The following is a 26,901-nucleotide window of genomic DNA, read 5'->3' as shown; positions in this document are numbered from 1 at the left end:
GTAAAAAATAAAAATGTGTGTGTGTGTGTGTGTGTGTGTGTATGTATTTATATACATATATAAGCTCCTTACCTGAATTTTGTTTGGACTCTGTGGTTCTATATATGTATTTTAAGATTTTTTACTAAAATACTTCTGTGAACTTTTAAAAAGTTTTTTGAGCCCTTTCTGTGCTCATCCAATGCATATCTTCTCTTGTCATTTGTCAGTAATTCTCCTGAATGCAAGATTTTTCTACCTCTTCTCAAAAATATAAAATTCGAGTATGTTGGTGCCTTATTTTTTCTTTACTTAATTCTGTATAGGATGTTGAATTGTTAATCTTTTAGGTGCTTTTTGTAGAAAAAAGCACTATAAAGGTGAGGTATTTTACTTGTTCAAGTTTGGCTAAGAGATGGTTGGTATGTGTTGGGGGTCAGAGTGGTCTGATTAAAGTGTCCCAAACTATCTGGGAACACATGATTATATCCTTCTGCTGTGTAGTGTTCTGGGAATGTCAGTGGAATCTGCTCCTGCTGTGGAGGAAGAGAAGGGAGAAGAGTTGGAACAGAAGGAGAAAGAGAAGGAAGAAGATACTTCGGGCAATACTACACATTCCCTTGGTGCTGAAGGTAGCCTTGTGCCTTTTTCAGAATAATAGACTGTTCTAACTTCCTTTAACATGATTGTGCAGATGTCTAAATTTCTCCTCTTTATTAGGTTGCAGATTTCTCATAATTAAATTGAGAGTCATTAAGAAATTTGCTAGTAATTTAAAATGTTCCACCTGATTTGGTGTTCAGGAATTTGTAGTTCATTGGTTAGCCCCTTTCTGCATATTGAATTTTCTTCCTCTTGTATTCATTTGTTTTTCAAATATTTTTGGAATGTGTACTTTGTGAGGTGTAAGTACAGTCTGAATTGCTGTGACTGTGGGTGTAGTTTATGATGTACCTTTAGAAAGCAGACATAGTCTCCTTATAAGATTTTATAGTATGAAGTATTTTTACTTTATTACACATTTTCCCCCTTCATCTTTAATGCACTTATTTTTTTTTATTTTTGTTTTATTTTTTTGAGACGGAGTCTTGCTCTGTTGCCCAGGTTAGAGTGCAGTGGCGCAATCTTGGCTCACTACAAGCTCTGCCTCCTGGGTTCAAGCCGTTCTTGTGCTTCAGCCTCCCGAGTAGCCAGGATTACAGGTGTGTGCCACCACACCTGGCTAATTTTTGTATTTTTAGTAGAGATGGGGTTTCACTATGTTGGCCAGGCTGGTCTTAACCCCCTGACCTCAAGTGATTCACCTACCTTGGCCTCCCAAATGCAGGGATTATAGGTGTGAGCCACCGTGCTCAGCCACATTTATTTTTTATTTTTGAAAAATTTGGGAGGTGCACAGGGCTTTGATGTGAAGGACTTAACGGGACCCTCCTTTGCTGAGGACAGCAGCTTGTACATTGCATAATGCTGTGGGATGATACCTAATTTCTCGGCATTTTGTTCCTAGATACTGCCTCATCACAGTTGGGTTTTGGGGTTCTGGAACTCTCCCAGAGCCAGGATGTTGAGGAAAATACTGTGCCATATGAAATGGACAAAGAGCAGCTACAATCAGTAACCACCAACTCTGGTTATACCAGGCTGTCTGATGTGGATGCTAATACTGGTATGAAACATGTTTTCTGGCATTTGGAGTTGTTGTGTTTTCTCCCATACTAGAGGTAGTTATTTTTTCCTTGATAAGTTTTGCAGCTATCCAAATTAATATAATCTAAGTAATTTAGTAAGGTTGAAGAGTTTTCTGGTAAATACTTGTCAATTGTTGGTTTGTGGGCTGAGGTTTTAAGTTATTGGTTACTTTCCTTTATAGACTGATGCCTGTATATATTTTAAATTGGACTTCTGTTAAAATCTTTGCTTTTTAAAAAACATCTGGGACTGTATCTAGTATTTTGAAAACTTAATTATCTCCTTCCTGTCATTTTATAAAACTCTCAGCAATTAAGCACGAAGAACAGTCCAACGAAGATATCCCCATAGCAGAACAGTCCAGCAAGGACATCCCTGTGACAGCACAGCCCAGTAAGGATGTACATGTTGTAAAAGAGCAAAATCCACCACCCGCAAGGTAAGCCGAACTTTCTAAAAAGGGTTTACGAGTTTTGCTGTAGGGTTATACTAATGTCATTTTATCAGATGAAAACATTTTTAGAAATTGTTGATTTTTAAATTATTTTCCCCTTGTACTGGGCATACTTGTGGTCCATTGGAAACGTTGATTATTTATGAAGTCTCAAGAATTGTTTTTTGTCTGTCTGTCTGTCTGTCTGTCTGTCTGTTTGAAACAAAGTCTCACTATGTTGCCCTGGGCTCATGTGATTCTCTGCCCCAGCCTCCCAAGTACTTGGGCCATACTTGACTACTAATCTTATCTTTAGGCATTCTACAAAGACCTTTTTTTGTTGATTAAAAAAAAATCTTTGTTGTAGAAATGGAGTCTCACTATGTTGCTCAAGCTGGTCTCGAACTCCTGGGCTCAAGTAATCCTCCTGCCTCAGCTTCCCAAAGTGCTGGGATTATAGGCGTGAGCCACTCTGCCTAGCCTGCAATGATGTTTTAAGGCTGCTCTAACTATAAGCATGACTCCGTAATCTTTGGTTGCCACTCCTCCTTTGTGATCTTTGTCTACAGAGACACTGCTTGTCTGTGGGAGATCATCTTAGCCTCTCTGGTGTTATGAAGAGTAACATGACTATTATATTTGAAAGCCTACTGTTTCTATACTTGAGGAGCACCCACACTGCTTTGGGTTCTTAGGTATCCTGCATCTGGTATTTTGTGGTATCGATAGATGTAGGGATTTTCTCAGGTTCTTTAGGCTCTTAACTTGGTAGGAAATGGGGAATGTGCCTCTGCTTCATCTCTCGTGATTTTTATAACCAAAGCTTCGTTACCTCTGGCCAGTAAGTGAAGTTTGAATATGGCAGAAGAAAACTGGGATGCTTCCAGTTTGGGATAGGGGATAAATAAACAGTATTGTTTTGTTATTTCCTTCAATGGAAAGAGTGGGGAGGGAGTGTCCTAAGCAAAGTTGAATATCGAGAGAAATTGTCTTTCTAATGTAAAACACTCAGCATAACAGTGACTTTTTAGGGTTTTCTTTTAGATGCTGCCTTCCATCTAGTTATGCTATTCTGTTTACCCTGGGGAGTGGTAGAACAGGTGAACCTCATAAGTCTCTGGAAAGGGGCCAGGGATGAATGTCTTACACATGTTAGTATTGATCTGAAGGAGAATTGGTTTGGGGTTTGGGCACATCAAATGGAAAAGGTCAGCAGAAGATGTGTGTGGCACTAGTAAGGAGGATAATTCACATCAAATGCTTTCCATGGAATGTCATAGTTTGGACTGTTCTCCTTACTGGCATCATTGGGGTCTGGATCAGAATTCTTTATACCGGTCTAGATAACATTATATGTAACAAAAATTCCCGAAGTCACTCATCAGAAATCTTAGAAAGCATGAAGCACAGTATTGAGCAGAGTTGAAGACAGGTATTGGCTGTGAGAGAGAGTGAGACAGGTTTTAAAATGGGCTGAGGACTTTTATCACTATAAAGAGTAGTTTATTTCCTTTTTAATATATAATTATGTAAATTAGAGCCACTGGAATTTTTGAAATTATTAAAGAAAAACACACAAAACAGGAAAAGCTTTTTATTTAAAAGCATTTGAACTTAGGAACTTTTTCTCCTGGTGATATGAATTTCCTAGGTCAGAGGACATGCCTTTTAGCCCCAAAGCATCTGTTGCTGCTATGGAAGCAAAAGAACAATTGTCTGCACAAGAACTTATGGAAAGTGGACTGCAGATTCAGAAGTCACCAGAGCCTGAGGTTTTGTCAACTCAGGAAGACTTGTTTGACCAGAGCAATAAAACAGGTACCAAGAGTGATTTGTCGTTACAGCTCTTCTCCAAAGATCTAAACTTTTACTTTAGTTCTGAGGCTACTGGTTCAGTTACAAAGCATTTTATAGGTTTGCAGACTTGTTTGTGATATGGAAGGAAAATGTGTGTCTAGTAATTAGTGAGAAGGGCTTTTTGGGAATAATTTCCATTTAACATTTTGACATAATTTTCTCTCTTTTGGAAATGAGATAGTGAAGAATAGCTAATACAGTAAATTTAGTATTATGGATACTAGCCATTTTCTTTTTTTCTTTTTTTTTTTTTTGAGATGGAGTCTCACTCTGTCACCCAGGCTGGAGTGCAGTGGCGCAATCTCGGCTCACTGCAAGCTCCGCCTCCCGGGATCATGCCATTCTCCTGCCTCAGCCTTCCTAGTAGCTGGGACTACAGGCACCTGCCACCATGCTTGGCTAATTTTTTGTATTTTTAGTAGAGATGGGGTTTCACTGTGTTAGCCATGTTGGTCTTGATCTCCTGACCTTGTGATCCGCCCGCCTTGGCCTCCCACAGTGCTGGGCTTACAGGCATGAGTCACCACACCTGGCTGCCATTTTCTGTTACATGGCTACTATGTCTTCAAATCTTCAATATGATATTAAGCCTAGGTTTTTCATATTCATCTGGGTAACAGTTTGCTAACTTAATCTGTTTATTAGTTAATCTGACACAGATAGGAATTTAAAATCTAGCAGAAAGGACATAAAACTTAAAAGGATATAATTTGTTTCACACCTCTTTAACCTCCACCAGTCTTTCATTCCACAGCCTCAGAGAGCTAGAAAGCTTGAGTTAATTACCAGCAAAACATATTATGTTGGTTGTAAAGAGGGAAGGGAAGAAGGCTATCTTCCTTTGCTATGCTGTGATACGGGTTGCTGTGTAAGACATTCAGAGGGTCACCGAGGAACCTTTGTTGGTCTCTTACTAAAGTTGTGAGGTTTTATTTAAGAAATTCTTTTACACTGGGATTAATATAGTTGATACTTCATCTATTGCTAAGGGGAAGGGACCAACAAGAGACTCTTCATAGTATAAAACAGTAATGGCTGCTCATAAATCCTTTTACTCCTTTGAGCAGGCCCAAATCTTAAAAACTGCTGCATTTATAACATCAGGTGTCATGTGCATTTTTTTGACTTCTCCCATCTGTATCATGGCATGAGCTTGACTTCACCTAAGGTAGACGTTGGAATAAAAGGCTCATTTGCTGTTTTTTAATAGAAGCATCACAAGAAAGAAGAGCAGCTAAGCAGAAGTATAAGGATTCTGGCTTTTATTTTATTTATGTATTTATTTTTTTTGAGACGGAGTCTCCGTCTGTTGCCCAGGCTGGAGTGCAGTGGTGCAATCTCAGCTCACTGCAACCTCTGCCTACCAGGTTCAAGTGATGCTCCTGCCTTAGCCTCCCAAGTAGCTGGGATTACAGGCGCACACCACCACGCCCAGCTAATTTTTGTATTTTTAGTAGAGATGAGGTTTCACCATGTTGGTCTGGCTAGTCTTGAACTCCTGACCTCAGATGATCCACCCGCCTCAGCCTCCCAAAGTGCTGGGATTACAGGTGTGAGCCACTGCGCCCATCCAGGATTCCGGCTTTTAATCTCCAAGCTTAGATCATGACAGAAAGGACTAAGGAACTCTTCATCAGTTCTTTATTCAAGAAGCCCATTGCAGGGGTGGTTAATGTTCACTCAAGATTTGTGCTATTGTAGTAGTCCATTTGTTGTACTATAATTAGAAAACAATTTCTGCCCTTTTGGAAATATGGAAATATGTTGGAAATATGGTTATTACTCTTTGCAGTACTGAATGGTTTTTGGCAGCTCAGTAGTGTCAATCTGAGAAGTGCAACTGGAATTTCTTTTTTTCAGTATCTTCTGATGGTTGCTCTACTCCTTCAAGGGAGGAAGGTGGGTGTTCTTTGGCTTCCACCCCTGCCACCACTCTGCATCTCCTGCAGCTCTCTGGTCAGAGGTCCCTTGTTCAGGAGAGTCTTTCCACGTAAGTAAGCCTAAAATAGCTTATGCCAAGGCAGTATGTGCCTGAGAGTCTGAGGCTAAGGCTGAAAGAGGCTAAACTTGCCTGCTAGTCTAGAATTCTTTTTGAAACCAAATGGTAGAATCTATGCATTAGAGCTTTGGGGATGAAGAACTGTTGAAGGCAGATAAATCTGTTGTCCCATTTGAAAATTTTATAATTGTAGCCCAAAGCTTTCACTAAGAAAGAAAAGGCGCAGTTATTTAGAAAATGTTACACATCCAAAACAAGCATTCTGCTCCTCTGTTTTACTTGCAATTCTTCTCATTTAATAGCAGAGGGTGGAGAATAGGTTGTTAAGTTGACAGTAGTTGGATTTCTTTATGTTAGGGCAAAGAGGTTCGCTTGTTGGTTTTTTTTGTTTAGTTTTAGTTTTCTGATGAAAATGTTCATGGTCTGACTATTATTAGGCAAAAAAAATGGAATAATTTTTTTTATGTCTCAAATCTGCACATGAATTTATTTCCTAGCACTGCTCATTTTGCTTTTAAATCATGATGTCCTTGTGTCTGATCATTCACTTTGCCCTTACTCTCTTTTTGAAAAAGTTCTTATTTTACAACAGAAATGTCTGGTGTGGGAAATAGTTATTGAAGTATTTTTGGTTCTTCCACCAGCCTCAGGTTGCTGTTTGGGAAAAGTGCTGATAAGTATTTATCTGAATGCCTTAGATATTTTTTCCTGTTAAAAAGTAAAGACAAATACAGAAATGCAAAACTGTGGCTATGGTAAAATAACCTGTGATTCTCTCTTTATGTAAAGGAATTCTTCAGATCTTGTTGCTCCTTCTCCTGATGCTTTCCGATCTACTCCTTTTATCGTTCCTAGCAGTCCCACAGAGCAAGAAGGGAGACAAGGTGAGCTCTCTTGATCTGTCTGTTGATCTCAGATTAGAAGAGGAGCAACACTTCTGCCTTGCAAAATGTACTACTTCTTTGTACTTTAGAATGCTTGTGACCTACACAATTCGGTAGGACTCATGTTTGTCTAACCTTTAGGGATGCGACCTACTGTAAAGTGCTGTCCTCAGTTCTTTGCTTTTCCTTCCTTCCTTTTTTTTTTTTTTTTTTTTTTTTTTGTCTAACCCCATTGAGAGGTGACAGCGTGCTGGCAGTCCTCACAGCCCTCGCTCGCTCTCGGCGCCTCCTCTGCCTGGGCTCCCACTTGGCGGCACTTGAGGAGCCCTTCAGCTCACCGCTGCAGTGTGGGATCTCCTTTCTGGGCTGGTCAAGGCTGGAGCCCGCTCCCTCAGCTTGCAGGGAGGCGTGCAGGGAGAGGTGCGAGCAGCAACGGGGGCTGCGCGCGGCGCTTGCGGGCCAGCTGGAGTTCCTGGTGGGTGTGGGCTTGGCGGGTCCTGCATTCGGAGCAGCTGGCCGGCCCTGCCGGCTCCCCGGGCAATGAGGGGCTTAGCACCCGGGCCAGCGGCTGCGGAGGGTGTACTGCATCCCTCAGCAGTGCTAGCCCACCGGCGCTGCGCTTGATTTCTTGCCGGGCCTTACTTAGCTGCCTTCCAGTGGGGCAGGACTCGGGACCTGCAGCCCGCCATGCCTGAGCCTTCCACCCCCTCCGTGGGCTCCTGTGTGGCTGAGCCTCCCTGATGAGCACTGCCCCCTGCTCCATGGCACCTAGTCCCATCGACCACCCAAAGGGCTGAGGAGTGCAGGCGCACGGCGAGGGACTGGCAGGGAGCTCCACCTGCAGCCCCGGTGCGGCATCCACTGGGTGAAGCCAGCTGGGCTGCTGAGTCTGGTGGGGACGTGGAGAACCTTTGTGTCTAGCTCAGGGATTGTAAATACACCAATCGGCACTCTGTATCTAGCTCAGGGTTTGTAAACACACCAATCAGCACCCTGTGTCTAGCTCTGAGTTTGTGAATGCACCAATCCACACTCTGTATCTAGCTGCTCTGGTGGGACGTGGAGAACCTTTATGTCTAGCTCAGGGATTGTAAATACACCAATCGGCACTCTGTGTCTAGCTCAAGGTTTGTAAACACACCAATCAGCACCCTGTGTCTAGCTCAGGGTTTGTGAATGTACCAATGGGCACTCTGTATCTAGCTACTCTGGTGGGGACGTGGAGAACCTTTGTGTCTAGCTCAGGGATTGTAAATGCACCAATCAGCGCCCTGTCAGTACAGACCACTGGCTCTACCAATCAGCAGGATGTGGGTGGGGCTAGATAAGAGAATAAAAGCAGGCTGACCGAGCCAGCAGTGGCAACTCGCTTGGGTCCCCTTCCACAGTGTGGAAGCTTTGTTCTTTCACTCTTTGCAATAAATCTTGCTACTGCTCACTCTTTGGGTCCACGCTGCTTTTATGAGCTGTAACACTCACTGCGAGGTCTGCAGCTTCACTCCTAAAGCCAACGAGACCACGAGCCCACCGGGAGGAACGAACAACTCCAGACGCGCTGCCTTAAGAGCTGTAACACTCACTGCGAAGGTCTGCAGCTTCACTCCTGAGCCAGCGAGACCACGAACCCACCAGAAGGAAGAAACTCCGAACACATCTGAACATCAGAAGGAACAAACTCCAGACGCGCCACGTTAAGAGCTGTAACACTCACTGCCAGGGTCTGCGGCTTCATTCTTGACGTCAGTGAGACCAAGAATCCACCAATTCTGGACACACCATCCCCTATTCTTTGCTTTTCTAGCACTAATTCTATTGAGATTTCTGTATTGTTGGCTCAATTTTTAAAAAGGCTCTGAAGGAAAAATTTTTGTTTTTAAAGTTGAACTTAAATGAATTAGTATGGGGAAGAACTGGACTTAATAATGGCCTACTTGTTTCTAGCAACACGTGAACACATTTCTGGTGAGAAGGAACCAGCAATTGTTTCTTGTGGTCCTTATAGGTTATTTTTGCTATTATTAAAATAGTTTTAGCATAAGAATGGTTAAGAGTAGGTGGTAAAAATTTTAACTTCATTCATTTACTCCTTTGACGACTTAGAGATTTTGTATTACTTTATTCACAAGAAAGCTTTCCTTTTCACTTACCTAATTTATCTCATTATTTAAGCTTCTTTTGCTCTGACCTAGTCTCCTATCCCGTCATTCAAGATGTTTCTAAATTGTTACGATTTCTACAAAGCTTTTTCTAATAAATTCTATGATTTTCATCTTTTCACTTTCATATACAAATAATGGTATAATAGTTTTATTTATTGAGCACTTAGTATAGGCAAGGCATTGTTCTAAGGGCATTTCTGTGGTTTTTCTCATTGAATCCTCACAAACATACTAAGAAGGAGGTGTTATTTTTATCCCCATTTTACAGATGAGGAAATGGAGGCATAGAGAGATTTTGCAACTAATGAGATGTAGAAGCAGAATTTGAACTCAGGCAGCTGCCTCCAGAGCCTGTGCCTTCATCTGTCGTGTATATGCCTCCTATTATATCCTTTCTCTGCTCTTGAGTAATATAAAACATAGACATTTAACAGTTTTTCAAATGTAATTTATCAGTGATAGAATTTGATCTTAGGCTTTCTTCTGCTACAAAGTTTGTCTCTGGCTGTTTCTCTTAAAATCAGTTGTAGGTATCCAAATTGACTAATATCAATCTAAGCATAACATGATTAGTGACTGATATCAATCTAAGCATAACATGATTAGGTGAATTAATTCTACAAAAACCCAGGTAACACAAGTGAAGTTTGGTTAATTCTTAAAACAATTTCTTTTATCTTTTATCTGTAGTGTGAACATTGAAAAAATATAAAAATAATTATATTAAATATACTTTCTCAGGCTGGGCACAGTGTCTCACGCCTGTAATCCCAATACTTTGGGAGGCCAAGGTGGGCAGATCACCTGAGGTCAGGAGTTTGAGACCAGCCTGGCCACCATGGTGAAACCCCGTCTCTACTAAAAATATAAAAAATTAGCTGGGTGTGGTGGCGGGTGCCTGTAATCCCAGCTACTCAGGAGGCTGAGGCAGGAGAATCACTTGAACCTGGGAGGCGGAGGTTGCAGTGAGCCAAGGTGGCACCACTGCATCACAGCCTGGACAACAGAGCGAGACCCTGTCTCAAAAAAAAAAATGCTTTCTCCCTGATTGTAAACAGTCAATATTTATTGTAGAAAGTTTGTTAAGTATATAGGAAATTAATGAAAATAAAAATCACCTGTGATACTACACTCCAGATATAGTTACAACTAGTATATTTGGATATATTTCAGTTTTCAATGCATAAAGTATTTTTACATAATTGGCATCATGTTGTGTATATGACTCAGTTTTCTTTTTTTATGTAACAGTGTATTTTCTCTTGTCAGTTATATTTTAGATTTAATGCATTTGCTTAATATGTACATCAGTGTTTGTGAAACTATATGTGCTTTTTGTATTTGTTTTTTTGCTTTTCTCTTAGATTATTAACCTAAAGCCTTTTTTGTATGTAGTGCCTATAACAGCAGGTTTTTAATGTGCTTTGTCATGGCAAGAAAGTTCAAAAGGTGCAACAAAAATACTTAGCACAGCTATGGTAGTATATTAAAGGCCTGTAGCACTGGATCCCAAATTAGATGTAGACTGGTAAGGTTGAGACTAAGCTAAGCAGCAAAGCTGGGTATTGAGGTTGCAGTTTGGGTAGCTGGTAGCATGAATGTGAATTATGGGGAAAAGGTAAATGTTGTTAGTAGTTTGTGAGTGGTCTAGAGGAAGCCTGGTTGGGGTCAAGTTGTAAGATAGGGGATACAAATGATGAATCAAATACTTAGCTAGCTGGGCTGACTCCAAGCAAGGTCCTGATAGCCTACAGGTGGGTAGTATACTATGGGAAAGCAGTGTTTTGTGTTTTGTGTGTGTGTGTTCCCTCCTAATTTGTGTCAGGATTAGTGTCTTCTCTTTCTTAGTTCTTTGATAAATCAGTGCTGATTGGCATTGATAGATTTTTTTTCTTCATCTGTATTTGTACAGGCATCCATCTCTCTGCAGTTAGCAATTGTTAATGCAAATATAATCAGTTCGTAAATATGAATTATAGATACTGTATTTACCTAAAGTGGTGACAAATTCACTGTCTTTCAAGGCCTGTGGTAGAATATATGATGGTTAAATTAGGTACCAGTAGTTTGGGCTTTTCTACAGGAAATGTGAAAAACTGAGCTATAAAATCAGGAAAGGAGCCAAGTTAATTTAACATTTCTTATGAATGCGTGGGTAGCCCCAGGTGCATCCAGTTTTGATCTATACCTAAAAATAGGAGCTTGGACTGCTCCACCAACCAAAGGAAGTATTGGTAGATTGCTAGGACCCAGTCTACTATTATTCTGTCAGCTTTTCTGAAAAATTACATCACTATTTTTTTAGAGTGAAAATGTCTGTAGTGTTATTGTTCTTAGTGGTTTTGGAACATGAGTAATATTGATGAGTGATATTTCTCAATTTGTTTTTCCTGTTTTAAACCAGATAAGCCAATGGACATGTCAGTGTTATCTGAAGGAGGAGGAGAGCCTTTTCAGAAGAAACTTCAAAGTGGTGAACCAGTGGAGTTAGAAAACCCCCCTCTCCTGCCTGAGTCCACTGTATCACCACAAGCCTCAACACCAATATCTCAGAGCACACCAGTCTTCACTCCTGGGTCACTTCCTATCCCATCCCAGCCTCAGTTTTCTCATGTGAGTATTGTAAAAAGAGTTGTTTCTCCTAACATATTTTTTTAAAGCAGCATTATTGGGGTATAATTTACATACCATAAAATTCACACGTTTTAAATGTACAGTTTTGTGATATTTTAGTAAATTTACAGAGTTGTGAAGCTGTCGTCACAAAGCAGTTTTAGAACAGTTCCAAAGTCACCTAACATCTTGATTTTTTTTAATGTTTAAACTTTTTACAATGTCTTTAAACTTTTTGAAAATGTTACTGCAAAATTGCGAAGTGACATAAATCATTATTCTACTTTAACACAACTGTTACTGTAATTTTTGTCTTTCTACATGCTTATGGTTTTTTTAATAAATTTTTTTGCCCATGACACAGCCTCAGGAGGTCCTGACGATATGTGCCCCCACATGCTTATGTTTTTTAAAAAAGGTGTTTATATAGCACAACTTTAATTTTCTTTTTCCAGTTAATGTTGTGTCGTAATAATTCTCAGTGTTATATTGTCTTCACTTATCCTTTCAAAAGTCGTGTATTATTTCTCTAAGTAGATGTGATCTCAGTACAGGATCATCCTATACCTAGGGTATCAAGATGGTTTTTAGTTTTCCAATGTGTATTTTCTTCTAAAAGCGAGGGAAAACTATTAATTTGTATAATTTTAAATTTAAATATTTAAAGAAATGAAATTCAGGTTTCATAGTGAGTTGAAAATCCTTAAATCTAAATGACTATTATATATTCAATCTAAATACCTATTCTTATAAGACCTTAAGTGGGGGAATTATTGTAGTTTTATTGGGAGAACTTATTTTACCCCTTTCAGTTTGCAGGTGTTATAACAAGAGTTTGTATTTAAAAGTAAAATTTGAAAATGAATAGTAATGAACTGTAAATTTAGTGAGGAGGGGACAGTAGGAAGAAAGAAATTGATTTGTTTTCTGGAGTTTTAAAACTTGTTTTGTTAAAGGATTTCATTTTATGCAGTTCATTAGAATTTGGTAGCGTTATTAAAAATGAGGACTCTAGAGTCAGAACTTCCTGGACTCGCTCCTGGCTCTGTCATTACTACCTTTGTGACCAATTGAAATTGAATCTTAGTTTGCTCATCAGTCAAATGGTGGGGATATTGATACTGTCTACCTTGTAGGATGTTTATGAAAGGTTGAGTTAATATATATAAAATGCCTAGACTAGTGCCTTGCACTTGGTAAATACTGCATATAAGGGTAGCTGTTGCTGGCAGTGAAAGGGTTAAAAACAAGGTTACCTAGAGGTGAAATGGATGTTCAAACCATACATCATTTTCTTTAGCTTTTTTTTTTTTTCTGAGACAGGATCTTGGTCTGTTGCCCAGGCTGGAGTGCAGTGGTGCGACCATGGCTTACTGCAGCCTTGACTTCCCAGTCTCAAGTGATCCTCCCACCTCAGCATCCCAAGTAGCTGGAACTACAGGCATGCCCAACTAATTTCTTAATTTTTCTTATAGAGACGGGGTATCACTATGTTGCCAGGGCTGTTCTTAAACTCTTGGGCTCAAGCAGTCCTCGTGTCTCAGCCTCCCAGTGTGTTGAGATTACAGGTGTGGGCCACCGCACCTGGCCTTCTTTAGCTTTTATTTTTCTAAGTTATATGTGAACATAGCTGGGCATGGTGGGGCATGCCTGTAATCTCAGCTGCTCAGGAGATTGAGGTGGGAGGAGCATTTGAACCTAGGAGTTTGAGAACAGCTTGGGCAAAATAGCAAGACCCTGTCTCAAAAAAAAAAAAAAGTTATAAATCTGGCCAGGTGTGGTGGCTCATGCCTGTAATCCCAGCACTTTGGGAGGCCGAGGCAGGCGGATCACTTGAGACCAGGAGTTCAAGACCAGCATGGCCAGCACAGTGAAACCCAGTCTCTACCAAAAAATACAAAAATTAGCCAGGCATGCTGGCACGCACCTGTAGTCCCAGCTATTTGGAAGGCTGAGGCAGGAGAATCTCTTGAACCTAGGAGGCAGAGGTTACAGTGAGCTGAGATCGCGCCACTGCACTGCAGCCTGGGCAACAGTGAGACCCTGTCTTAAAAAAAAAAAAAAAAAAAGAGTTTAAGAATGAGCTATAAGCACTGACACAGAGCACTGAGAAGATTCTTCCAACACTGATTTAAAGAAAATAGTTACAGATGTTTACCAAACGAGACTTTTATGGTCTTTGGAAAGGTATGCCTACTGGTTGGGGGGGTGGAGATAATGCCTGGCCACAAAGGGAGAATAGACGTTTTGAAAAACAAGGCACTGTTGAAGGAATTGCTCTATTTTCAACATTTACCAAAGACCTTCAGAATTAGCTAAAAAATCAGCAATGAAAATTTGAGACAAATGAGTGATTCTGAACATAGTTCAGAGATTCTTGGAACCTAAGATGACTCTAATCAGGTTTCTTTGAACTCATATTTTATAAGATGCCTTAGCCAGTGCAGTCCATGCCTCCTGAAAAGTCTCTCAAGAATACCTTTAGTAGGCCGGGCGCAGTGGCCCACACCTATAATTGCAGCACTTTGGGAGGCCGAGGTGGGAGGATCACGTGAGCCCAGGAGTTTGAGAACAGCCTGGGCAACATAGCGAGACCCCATTTCTACAAATGGTCAAAAATAGCCAGGAGTAGTGGTGTGTGCCTGTAGTCCCAGCTGCTCAGGAGGCTGAGGCAGGAGAATTGCCTGGAGAATTGCTTGAATCTGGGAAGTTGAGGCTGCAGTGAGCCATGATCATGCCACAGCACTCAGCTTGAGCAACAGAGTGAGACCTTGTCTCAAAAAAAAAAAAAAAAGAATACCTTTACAACATAGCTTTTAAGTTAAAGATTTGATTTTACTTAATAAGCATGTGTAAAACCCCAAAAATAAGTCAGATAGTTAAAACGCCTCTTCCTCTTCCTACCCAAAGATAACCACTTTTCGTTCTTTATGCTTTTTCTTTTGGTATTTACCTCCATAATTTTACATAGCATGATTATATTTTCTTTTTCTTAGGCACGGGGTCTTGACCTGTTGCTCAGGCTGGAATGCAGTGGAGCAATCATAGCTCACTGTAACCTCGAACTTCTGTACTCAGGCCATCCTCCCACCTCGGCCTCCTGAGTAGCTGGGACTACTGGCACACACTATCACACCTGGCTAATTAAAAATTTTTTTGTAGAGATGGGACCTCACTATGTTGCCCAGGCTGGTCTTGAACTACTGGGCTCAAGCAGACCTCCTGCCTTGGCCTCCCAAAATGCTGGGATTACAGATGTGAGCTACCGTGCCCAGCCTATTTTCATAAAAAAATTTTAGCCATTTTCCAAGTATAGTTACATCGTAATTTTGTTTAGATTATTACTGAGTTTACATTATAACTATGTAAACAATTCACAGCAGAGCCTATGACATATTGTTTTTCATGTTTCTGTAATTTGTTTTCTCTGAAATTGTAATTGTCTTTTTTTATTTGTTTAGTTTTCTTTGACTCTCATTAAATCAACCCTAGATTCTCCACCAATTGTCAGAAACTCCTTTCAGGATGTTGAGGAGCCTTAGACTTTCTGTTTCATCTTTTTGGAGAAACCTCTTTTGGACCCTCCTGATTTCTAATCTGTACTGTTGCCCTCTATGCCTGGTGCATAACTGTTATCTCCGTTCACTGTCATCCGTGGAGATTCTCCTTACCTGTCTGTGTTGGATACCTCTTGGGTTTCATATCTTCTTGCTTGGTTTACTCCCTCATTTTGGTGGGGGACATTGTTTAGTAGCCTTTATTCTGCTATCACACTTGATTTGTAGTTTGCAGGAGTATAGAATTCTAGACTGGAAATAATTTTCCTTTAAAGATTTTGAAGGCATTGCTCTTTTGTCTTCCAACTTCCAGTGCTGCTGTTAAGTGTGAGGGTCAGGTCAGCCATGGTGGCTCATGCCTGTAATCTTAGCACTTGGGGAAGCTAAGGTGGGAGGATCACTTGAAGCCAGGAGTTTGAGACCAGCCTGGGCAACATGGCCAGACCCTGTCTCTACCAAAACAAAACAAAACAAAACAACAACAACAACAACAACAAAAAACAAAACAGTGTGAAGGCAGTCTGATCTTGACTTTTAGTAGGTGATCTGGTTTTTCTTTACTGGAATCCTGTAGGATTTTCTCTTCGTTCCCAGTGTTCTGAAATTTCCAGACCTTTGGGATAGGTCTATTTTCATTCATTGTATTGGGTACTTGGTAGGCCCTCTCAATTTAGAAACTCAGGTCCTTCAGTTCAAAGAAATTTATTTCTTTAATTTCTTCCCCTTTGTTTTTTCTGTTCTTCTCCTTTTTTTAATGGACTATCTGTTGTTTGGATGTTGAAACTCCTAGAATAGTCTTCTAATTTTATTTTGCCTCCTCCTTTTTATCATCTCTGTCTCTTTTAGTTCAACTTTCTGGGTGATTTCTTCAATCATTAAAAAAACAGTGGCTATATTGAGATGTAATTCACATACCATTCAGTTTACCCATTTAAAGTGCACAATCCAGTGGTTTTTAGTATATTCATAGAGTTGTGCAACCATCACCATGATCTAATTTCAGAATAGTTTCATCACCTCCCCAAAACCCATGCCCTTTAGCACTCACTCAACATTTCTTCTACCCTCGGCCCTTAGAGGGTAGTCTACTTTCTGTGTCTATAGATTTGTAGACACCAGTCTACTTTCTGTCTCTACAGATTTGCCTATTCTGGACATTTCATATAAATGGAATTATAAAATATATAGCCTTTGTGAATGGCTTCTTTCATTTAGCATAATGTTTTCAGGATTCACCTGTGTTGTAGCATGTATCAGATTTTCATTCCTTTTTTTCTGTTGATCTATCCTTGTCTATAAAAAATATAAAGGAAAAAAGAATTTCATTCCTTTTTATTTTTATTTATTTATCTATTTATTTTCTTTTTGAGATGGAGTTTCATACTTGTTGCCCTTGCTGGAGTGCAATGGCATGATCTTGGCTCACTGCAACCTTCGCCTCCCAGGTTCAAGCGATTCTCCTGCCTTAGCCTCCTGAGTAACTGGGATTACAGGCATGCACCACCATGCCTGGCAAATTTTGTATTTTTTTTTTTTTAGTAGAGACGGGGTTTCTCCATGTTGGTCAGGCTGGTCTTGAACTCCTTACCTCAGGTGATCCGCCTGTCTCGGCCTCCCAAAGTGCTGGGATTACAGGCATGAGCCACCATGCCTGGCCTTCATTCCTTTTTATCGCTGAATAATACCATTGTGTGGATATACCACGGTTACTCATGGATTCGTCAGTTGATGGGCGTTTGGGTTGTTTCCCCTTTTGGCTATTGTGAATAATGCTGCTATGTACATTTATGGACAAGTTTGTGTGTGAACATGGTTTTATTTCTCTTATGTATACCTACAGGTGCAATTGCCCGGTTCAACCATCTTTTAATTCTTCTCTTAGTTATTAATTTCTACTCTTGGGTTTTTAATTTCTAAATTCTTTTTTCAGAATATATTTTTAAATACCATTTCTCTTGTTTTATTGATATACTATCTTATCTCTGTAACAGTATTAATAACAGTTTTCTTCTGTCTGGAATAGTCCTATTTCTTCCAGGTGGACTTTAGTTTTGTTTGTTTTGATCTCTTTCAAATTAGAGGCTTTCCTCAGATGTCTGGTAATCTTTGATTATTTGCTGATGTTCAAGAGTGAAATATCAGACAGATGATTAGTAGTTCTGAGTGGGTGGTTGGGTCTTATTGTTTTTGGGATTTGCTGTAATGTGATCCGCTGAGACATTTTATTGGGAGTCCCATAATGTCAGTATCTTGATTTATCTTGGCCCGGTCAGATCCCTTAGGAAAATGTCTGATCTCCTATTTGCAGGGTATTGGCCTGGCTGCCGTTGTACTAGAGGTCTATTAATGGAAGCGGGCTTTGGGTGGGAAGGGGGGTTGGGAGGCAGGTGCAGGTTTCATTCAATATGTAGATTTTCATTTAATCTCCGTATTTTCAGTATTGTATTTCCTGATAACTGTGCCTCTTGTCTGCCAGTCCTGGGACACTCTGTTTTACTCTCTCCAGGGCAGAGGAGGGGCAGGGTGAGATTATGGGTGTTGGAACTGTGGTGTAACTCTGGTGGTTTGTTGGCTTTCTTCACTGCTGGCTTAGGAATTCAGCTTTCACTCTTCTGCTAAATAGATTACCTTTTCCAGATTTTTTTTTGCAGTTCTCTTTTCTTCTGTTCTCTTTTTCTTGAAGTTTTGTGCTTAAGAAAAATCGCTTTACCGTTACTTAATGGGATTTCAGAAAACTCTGAATATGTGTATATTTAGTTCTCCATTTCTGTTAAGTTCCCTACTTTTTTCATTATATGTCAAACTTGTTCTTGTTATTCTTAATGGGTAACCCTTGTTCATCTGTTATTTCTTTTGTACCTTGGTTACTGGAGTCCAAGTCAACCTAATTTTGATGTTGTAAGATTTAAATATGTGTAAAGAGATTAGTACTATTCAAGAGAAAATTGGGATAAAGGTAATTTTGTCTATTTTTTTCTTTCTTTCCTAATAAACTTGTCAATTGCATAGCCTCTTTGACCCTTTACCAAGATATGAGGGATGGGGAGAGGATTAGTAGAACACAGTTTGATAGTTAACATTTTCTCATTCTTGATATATGTATTAATTTTGGTGAGGACAAATTAGACAATTAAATGTTTTCAAACTAGAATAGTGGTGGTGGTGGCATAACATTGTAAATGCACCAAATGCCACTGAATTATTTTATTTTTGTTTTTGTGTTTTTTTTTGAGATAGAGTCTCACTCTGTCGCCCAGGCTGGAGTGCAGCGGCGTGATCTCAGCTGACTGCAACCTCCTCCTCCTGAGTTCAAGTGATTCTCCTGCCTCAGCACCCCAAGTCACTGGGACAAAAAGTGCACACCACCATGCCCAGCTAATGTTTGTATTTTTAGTAGAGATGGGGTTTCACCATGTTGGCCAGGCTGGTCTCAAACTTCTGACCTTAAGTGATCTGCCTGCCTTGGCCTCCCACAGTGCTGGAATTACAGGCATGAGCCACCACGCCTGGCCTGAATTGTTTAGTTTAAAATGGGTTAATTTTATATTGTGAGTTTCATTTAAAAAAAGGTATTTATAGCTTTACGTTAGTGATGTTTTATCTATGAGCCTTTGTAAAATGACTTATTTTTTGCAACAAGGGAAAAAATACATATATCTTGCAGAAGATGTGGTCATGCTTGGTGGCTTACACCTGTAATACCAGTGCTTTGGGAGGCCAAGGTGGGAGGATAGCTTGAGCTAGGAGTGTGACAGCAGCCTGGGCAACATAGTGAGGCCCCCGTCTCTACCTACCAAAAGAAAAAAAAATTAGCCGGATGTGGTGACGTGTGCCTGTAGTCCCAGCTCCTGGTGCTGGGGAGCAGTATGAGCGGGGAAGATTGCTTGAGGTCAGGTGTTTGAAGCTGCAGTGAACTATGATTGTGCCACTGCCCTCTGGCCTGGGCGACAAAGCAAGACCCCATCTTGAAGAAAAAAGAGAAGATAAGATCGTTAGTTATTCTACCTCAGAGATAAGAACTCTTAGCTTTTTTTTTGAGATGAAGTCTCGCTCTCCACGTGCCTGGCAAATTTTTGTGTTTTTAGTAGAGATGGGGTTTCACCTTGTTGGTCAGGCCGGTCTCGAACTCCTGACCTCAGGTGATCCACCTGCCTCAGCCTCCCAAAGTGCTGGGATTACAGGTGTAAGCCATCACACCTGGCCCTCTTAGCTTTTTTTGATATATGTTTATTAACTAAAATTACATGAAGATTATATATTATAAAATGTGTAAAAAGAGTAGAATGGCCAGGTTCTGTGGCTCACGCTTGTAATCCCAGCACTTTGGGAGGCCGAGGCAGACCAATCACTTGAGGTCAGGAGTTTGAGACCGGCCTGGCCAACACGGTGAAACCCCATCTCTACTAAAAAGTACAAAAATTAGCCGGGCGTGGTGGCGGGCGCCTGTAATCCCAGTTACTCTGGAGGCTGAGGCAGGAAAATCACTTGAACCTGGGAGGTGGAGGTTGCAGTGAGCGGAGATGGTGCCACTGCACTTCAGCCTGGGTGACAGAACAAGACTCTGTCTCAAAAAAAAAAAAAAAACTATAATGTATATCCACATAATTTTTTACTAAAATAGAAACTTCTTTCTATAGCCCAAATGTTTTTTGATCTTTTAGTATTCTTCTACTGTATACTTTTATGTAGACCACAAAACATTCTATCATGTGATAGATCACAATTTAAAAATTATTATCTTGGCCGGACGAGGTAGCTCATGCCCGTAATCCCAGCACTCTGGGAGTTCGAGGCGGGCAGATTGCTTGAACCTAGGAGTTCAGGATCAGCCTGGGCAACATGGCAAAATCTCGTCTCTACAAAAAATACTAAAAAATTAGGTGTGGTGGTGTGTGCCTGTATTCCCAGCTACTCGGGAGGCTGAGGTAAGAGAATCACTTGAGCCTAGGAGGACAAGACTGCAGTGAGCCATGATCGCATTACTGCACTCCAGCCTGGGCAACAGAGCAAGACCTGTCTCAAAAAAAATAAATAAATAAAATTCCTATTTGTAACCATTTAAGGTATTTCATATTGTTTCCTATTCTAAATAATAATATAGCAGTGAACCATTTTGTAGCTAAGTATTAGTGTGCTTTCATTGATTAATTTCCCAGAAATGGAATTATTGGATTATGGGGTATAGAATTTCAGGGCTGTTGTGTTTTGCTAAATTGCCATTTAGAAATGTTGAACGTTTTTTTTTTTCCTTTTGAGGCAGGGTCTTACTCTGTCGTACAGGCTGGAGTGCAGTGGCACAATCACACTGCTCACTGCAGCCTTAACCATCCAGGCTCCCAAGTAGCTGTGACCACAGACGTGTGCCACCACACTCAGCTAATGTTTTTTTTTTTTTTTTTTTGGTAGAGACAGGGTCTCACTTTGTTGCGCAGGCTTATCTTAAACTCCTGGGCTCAAGTAATCCTTCTGCCTCGGCCTTCCAAAGTGTTGGGATTATAAGTTAGAGCCACTGCACCTGGCTTGAACCAGTTTATACTCAGTCATGTCTGAGAGTATATGAACAGATTCAAACTTACGATCATTGTTACAATCTGATAGGATAAACAATAATACCAGACATTGAAATACCAGAAGTTATGGAATATACAGAATGCTTTACTACCCATTTGATTCCTCATTCCCTTAAAAATCACAGGAAAAAAAGCCTGGGCGTGGTGGCTCATGCCTGTAATCCTAGCAGTTTGGGAGGCTAAGATGGGCAGATTGCTCAAGCCCAGGATTTTGAAACAAGCCTGGGCAACAAAATGAGACCCTCTCTACAAAAAATACAAAAATTACCTGGCTCTGGTGGTGCGCACCTGTAGTTCCAGCTACTCAGGAGACTGAGGTGGGAGGATCAGTTGAGTCCAAGACATTAAGGCTGCAGTGAGCCGTGATTAAGCCACTGCACTCCAGCGTGGCTGGCAGAGCAAGACCTTGTCTCAAAACAAAACAAAACAAAACATAGGAAATGAATGCCTAACCATCTATGTTGGGAGTTTTACATCATTTACATTAGGCAAATAACACACTAAATGTAAAATCTCTTATAAAAACAGCTAAGTTTTGTATTAATTTCTCTTTTTAAAAATATTGAAGTATTGGTTACATAAAATAAAATTGTTATTTTACGTGTATGTTTTGATGAATTTTGGCAAATGTATACAGCTGTGTAACCATCACCACCATCAAAGTAGAGAGCAGTTCCCTCACCCTAAAAAGTTTCCTTATAACCTTTTGTGGTTGATCTCCCTGCTGCCCAGTATACTCCCTTCTCCCGCCCTAGGCAATCACACATCAGCTTTCTGTCAGTATAGTTTTGGTATTTCAGTAGTTTCAAGTCTGGGCAATATAGCAAGATCCCATTTCTAAAAGACATTTTAAAAATTACCTGGGTGTTGTGGCGTCCACCTGTATTCCCAGCTACTTGGGAGGCTGAGGTGAGAGATTGCTTGAGCCCAGGAAATTGAGGCTGCAGTGAGCTATGATCTCACCACTGCACTCCAGGGCCTAGGCAACAGAGTGAAGCCTTGTCTTTAAAAAAAAAAAAAAAGAAAAAAAAAGAATTTCATGCAATTGGAATCAGGAAGTGTGTATGGTCTTTTATTTTTGAGCTCTTTTACTTAGCATATTTTTGAGATTTGCTTGTATTATACATATTCATATTTTATTGCATTTATATTGTTGGATAGTGTTCCATAATATGTGTACCCACAATTTGTTTATTCATTCACCAATTGATAGGACATTTGGTTCTAGTTTTTGGTTATTTTGAATAATCTATTCAATTATAATGTATGACCATTATATGAGTGAATGTATGAATAATTTCCCATGAATTTATGAATAATAATCCTATGATCATTTGCATATCTTTTTTTTGGAGACAGACTCTTGCTCTGTCGCTGAGGCTGGAGTGCAGTGGCGTGATTTTGCCTCACTGCAACCTCTGCCTCCTGGGTTCAAGCGATTCTCGTGCCTCAGCCTCTGGGTAGCTGGGATCACAGGTGTGCACCACCATGCCCAGCTAATTTTTGTATTTTTAGTAGGGGCGGGATTTCACCATGTTGGCCAGGCTGACCTCGAACTCCTGGCCTCAAGAGATCTGCCTGTCTTGGCCTCCCAAAGTGCTGAGAATGCAAATGTGAGCCACTGTGCCTGGCCAGCATGCACATCTTACGAATAATAATTCTGTGATCATTTGGATGCACATCTTTCTGTGGGCACATATTGTTATTTTTCTTGGGTAAATGCCTGCAAACAGAATGCCTAGGTTATATAGTAATGAATGTTAAACTTTATAAGATACTGCCATACTGTTTTTCCTAAGTGGGTGTAACATTTTGCATTCCCAGCAGCAATGTACGAGAGTTGCAGTTGTTCAACATCGTTGCTAATCCTGGGTTTTGTGAACCTTTTTTTTTTGTCTTTTTTTGGGACAGAGTCTTTCTCTGTCACCCAGGCTAGTGTACAGTGAGTGGTACAATAATAGCTCACTGTAGCCTTGAACTCCTGTGGCTCAAGGATCCTGCTGCCTCAGCCTCCCAAGTATCTGGGACTGTAGGGACACAATACCATGACTGGCTAATTTTTAAAGTTTCTGTAGACATGAGGTCTAGCCATGTTGCCCAGGCTGGTCTTGAACTCCTGGGCTCAAGCAGTTTTCCCACCTCAGCCTCCCAAAGTGCTGGGATTACAGGTGTGAGCCTGGCTCACCATGCCTGGCTGAGCCACGATGCCTGACTGTTTTGTGAACTATTTTAACATTAGTTTGCTTTTTTTTTGAGATATAGTCTCACTTGTTGCCCAGGCTGGAGTACAATGTCACGCTCTCAGCTCGCTGCAACCTCTGCCTTCTGCCTCCTGGGTTCAAGTGATTCTCCTGCCTCAGCCTTGTGAGTAGCTGGGACTACAGGTGCACGCCACCATGCCCAGCTAATTTTTGTATTTTTAGTAGAGATGGGGTTTGACCATGTTGGCCAGGTTGGTCTCGAACTCCTGACGTCAGGTGATCCGCCTGCCTTGGCTTACTAAAGTGCTGTGATTACAGGTGTGAGCCACCGTGCCTGGCCTATGTTAGTTGCTTTTGTTGCGTGTAGTGGCATTTCATTGTGATTTTAATTTGTATTTCTCTGTTGACTATTGATATTTTGTAAGCTTTGGATTTTATTTATTATTATTATTATTATTATTACTGTTTTTTGAGATGGAGTCTTGCTCTGTCATCCAGACTGGAGTGCAGTGACACGATCTTGGCTCACTGCAACCTCTGCCTCCCCGGTTCAAGCCATTCTTCTGCCTCAGTTTCTTGAGTAGCTGGGATTACAGCCATGCACCACCCCACCCGGCTAATTCTTGTATTTTTGGTAGAGACAGGGTTTCGCCATGTTGGCCAGGCTGGTCTCAAACTCCTGACCTCAGGTGATATACCTGCCTCAGCCTCCCAAAATGCTGGGATAATAGGCATGAGCTACCACGCCTGGCCACTGGATTTTAATACCTGCTTTATGAATGCTAGCTTTTTTTTTTTTTCTGAGATGGAGTCTCACTCTGTCACCCAGGCTGGAGTGCAGTGGTGCAATCTCGGCCTACTGCAACCTCCGCCTCCAAGGTTCAAGTGATTCTCCTGCCTCAGCCTCCCAAGTAGCTGGGATTACAGGTGCTCAACACCACGCCTGGCTGATCTTTTTGTATTTTTAGTAGAGACAGGGTTTCACCGTGTTGAATGCTAGCACATTTTGAAATCGTGAAGTAAAATGAGTACGTATCCCCACTTTGTGAGAACTGAAATGGGCTGGAGCATGTGCCACTGCTCCTGGCTATACTAGAGTTCTTTAATTCTTAAATTTGATTTAGAAATTTTATATGAATTTAAAAATTTGATTTAGAAATTTGATTTTAGAAATTTTATATGAATCCAAGGATTTGATATAAAAGATATATGATCATGTACAAATTACGATTTGTCTCTTTCTATTCTTCCTTAGGACATTTTTATTCCTTCCCCAAGTCTGGAAGAACAATCAAATGATGGGAAGAAAGATGGAGATTTGCATAGTTCATCTTTGACAGTTGAGTGTTCTAAAACTTCAGAGATTGAACCAAAGAATTCCCCTGAGGATCTTGGGCTATCTTTGACAGGGGATTCTTGCAAGTTGATGCTTTCTACAAGTGAATATAGTCAGTCCCCAAAGATGGAGAGCTTGAGTTCTCACAGAATTGATGAAGATGGAGAAAACACACAGATTGAGGATACGGAACCCATGTCTCCAGTTCTCAATTCTAAATTTGTTCCTGCTGAAAATGATAGTGTCCTGATGAATCCAGCACAGGATGGTGAAGTACAACTGAGTCAGAATGATGACAAAACAAAGGAAGATGATACAGACACCAGGGATGACATTAGTATTTTAGCCACTGGTTGCAAGGGCAGAGAAGAAACGGTAGCAGAAGATGTTTGTATTGATCTCACTTGTGATTCGGGGAGTCAGGCAGTTCCATCACCAGCTACTCGATCTGAGGCACTTTCTAGTGTGTTAGATCAGGAGGAAGCTATGGAAATTAAAGAACACCATCCAGAGGAGGGGTCTTCAGGGTCTGAGGTGGAAGAAATCCCTGAGACACCTTGTGAAAGTCAAGGAGAGGAACTCAAAGAAGACAATGTGGAGAGTGTTCCGTTGCACCTTTCTCTGACTGAAACTCAGTCCCAAGGGTTGTGTCTTCAAAAGGAAATCCCAAAAAAAGAATGCTCAGAAGCTATGGAAGTTGAAACCAGTGTAATTAGTATTGATTCCCCTCAAAAGTTGGCAATGCTTGACCAAGAATTGGAACATAAGGAACAGGAAGCTTGGGAAGAAGCTACTTCAGAGGACTCCAGTGTTGTCATTGTAGATGTGAAAGAGCCATCTCCCAGAGTTGATGTTTCTTGTGAACCTTTGGAGGGAGTGGAGAAGTGCTCAGATTCCCAGTCATGGGAGGATATTGCTCCAGAAATAGAACCATGTGCTGAGAATAGATTAGACACCAAGGAAGAAAAGAGTGTAGAATATGAAAGAGATCTGAAATCAGGGACTGCAGAAACAGAACCTGTAGAGGAAGACTCTTCACAGCCTTCCTTACCTTTAGTGAGAGCAGATGATCCTTTAAGACTTGACCAGGAGTTGCAGCAGCCCCAAACTCAGGAGAAAACAAATAATTCATTAACAGAAGACTCAAAAATGGCTAATGCAAAGCAGCTAAGCTCAGATGCAGAGGCCCAGAAGCTGGGGAAGCCCTCTGCCCATGCCTCACAAAGCTTCTGTGAAAGTTCTAGTGGTGAGTGTGATTGTAGATTATTCTGTCTCCACCTAAATTATAATTTGGAATGGAAAGTTGGCGAGAACTGCATGCTTATGTCAGGAGTGAACACTATCTTTGGTTTATGTTTATGAACAACCAATAATAATTGGGAAATTAAATTTTTTGGATTGCCTTTTTTTTTTTTTGAGACAGAGTCCCGCTCTGTTGCCCAGGCTGGAGTACAGTGGTGTAGTCTCAGCTCCCTGCAACCTCCACCTCCCGGGTTCAAGTGATTTCTCATGCCTCAGCCTCCCAAGTAGCTGGGACTGTAGGCTCATGCCACTATCTGGCTAATTTTTGTGTATTTTTAGTAGAGATGGGGTTTCACCATGTTAGCCAGGCTAGTCTCGAACTCCTGACTCAAGTGATCTACCTGCCTTGGCCTTCCAAAGTGCTGGGATTACAGGGATGAGTCACCACGCCCAGCCTGGATTGCATTTTTTTAATAGCTATAATTATTTGTGCAATTAAAGATATTTGAGGTTTATCAGCTTTGTAACTCAGGACTAGTTGGTAAAAAATATTTAGAAATTGTACCAATCTGTTTTTTTCTACTTAGATTGTATCCTTGCTCTCTGTGTATAGATTTTGACGGTTGCCTTGAAGTAGAAGGATCTTTTTTGATTAACTCTGTGTGGTAAAATCACGTTCAGAACTGTTGATGAGTATCCTATTAATTAGTTATTTCCTTTTTATGGGCATTAGGTAAAGTTTCTAAACTTAGTTCAAAAAATACATATCTCTTAAACCTGAAACTGGAAAATGTATTAGTTCTTGTTCTTTATTTTATGAAATTCAGCATGAAAACATAGATTACTTTCTAAAGTATTTGTACAGGCTGGGTGCAGTGGCTCACGCCTGTAATCCTAACATTTTGGGAGGCCAAGGTGGGCGGATTGCCTGAGCTCAGGAGTTTGAGACCAGCCTGGCTAACATGGTGAAACCCATCTCCACTAAGATACAAAAAATTAGCCAGGTGTGTCATGTGTACCAGTAGTTCCAGCTACTCGGGAGGCTGAGGCACGAGAATCGCTTGAACCTGAGAGGCAGAGGTTGCAGTGAGCCAAGATCACGCCACTGCATTGCAGCCTGGGCGACAGAGTGAGACTCTGTTTCCCAAAAATAAAATAAAATAAAATAATTTGTAGAGTATGACATTAGCTGAAAATAATTCAATCTTTCTGAATCCTTAGAGTTAGTATAATGTAGGCCAGGCGTGGTGGCTCACGCCTGTAATCCCAGCACTTTGGGAGGCCGAGGCCAGCAGATCGCCTGAGGTCGGAAGTTTGAGACTAGCCTGACCAACATGGAGAAACCCTGTCTTTACCAAAAACACAAAATTAGCCAGGAGTGC

The 26,901-nt window shown here is 40.8% G+C and overlaps 1 protein-coding gene across 6 annotated transcripts in view; it reads left to right on the top strand.

The window, feature by feature from the left end:
* TP53BP1 (tumor protein p53 binding protein 1) overlaps nucleotides 1–26,901 on the top strand; it is a 102,955-nt gene that overhangs the window by 29,015 nt on the left and 47,039 nt on the right. For all 6 annotated transcript variants that reach the window (XR_008672049.2, XM_031002288.3, XM_063698512.1 and 3 more), the window contains 8 exons: nucleotides 484–611; nucleotides 1,487–1,645; nucleotides 1,978–2,107; nucleotides 3,753–3,919; nucleotides 5,819–5,948; nucleotides 6,747–6,841; nucleotides 11,405–11,613; nucleotides 24,197–25,523. Coding sequence is in view for 5 of the 6 variants with exons in the window: in XM_031002288.3 (XP_030858148.2) it covers nucleotides 484–611; nucleotides 1,487–1,645; nucleotides 1,978–2,107; nucleotides 3,753–3,919; nucleotides 5,819–5,948; nucleotides 6,747–6,841; nucleotides 11,405–11,613; nucleotides 24,197–25,523 (2,345 nt within the window). In the remaining variant the exon portion in view is untranslated. The remainder of the gene's footprint in view (nucleotides 1–483; nucleotides 612–1,486; nucleotides 1,646–1,977; nucleotides 2,108–3,752; nucleotides 3,920–5,818; nucleotides 5,949–6,746; nucleotides 6,842–11,404; nucleotides 11,614–24,196; nucleotides 25,524–26,901) is intronic.

The sequence above is a fragment of the Gorilla gorilla genome, chromosome 16, assembly GCF_029281585.2.
Source record: "Gorilla gorilla gorilla isolate KB3781 chromosome 16, NHGRI_mGorGor1-v2.1_pri, whole genome shotgun sequence".
Lineage (NCBI taxonomy): Eukaryota > Metazoa > Chordata > Mammalia > Primates > Hominidae > Gorilla > Gorilla gorilla.
Note: the sequence above shows the minus strand (reverse complement) of the source record. Positions and strands in the feature narration are given on the sequence as shown.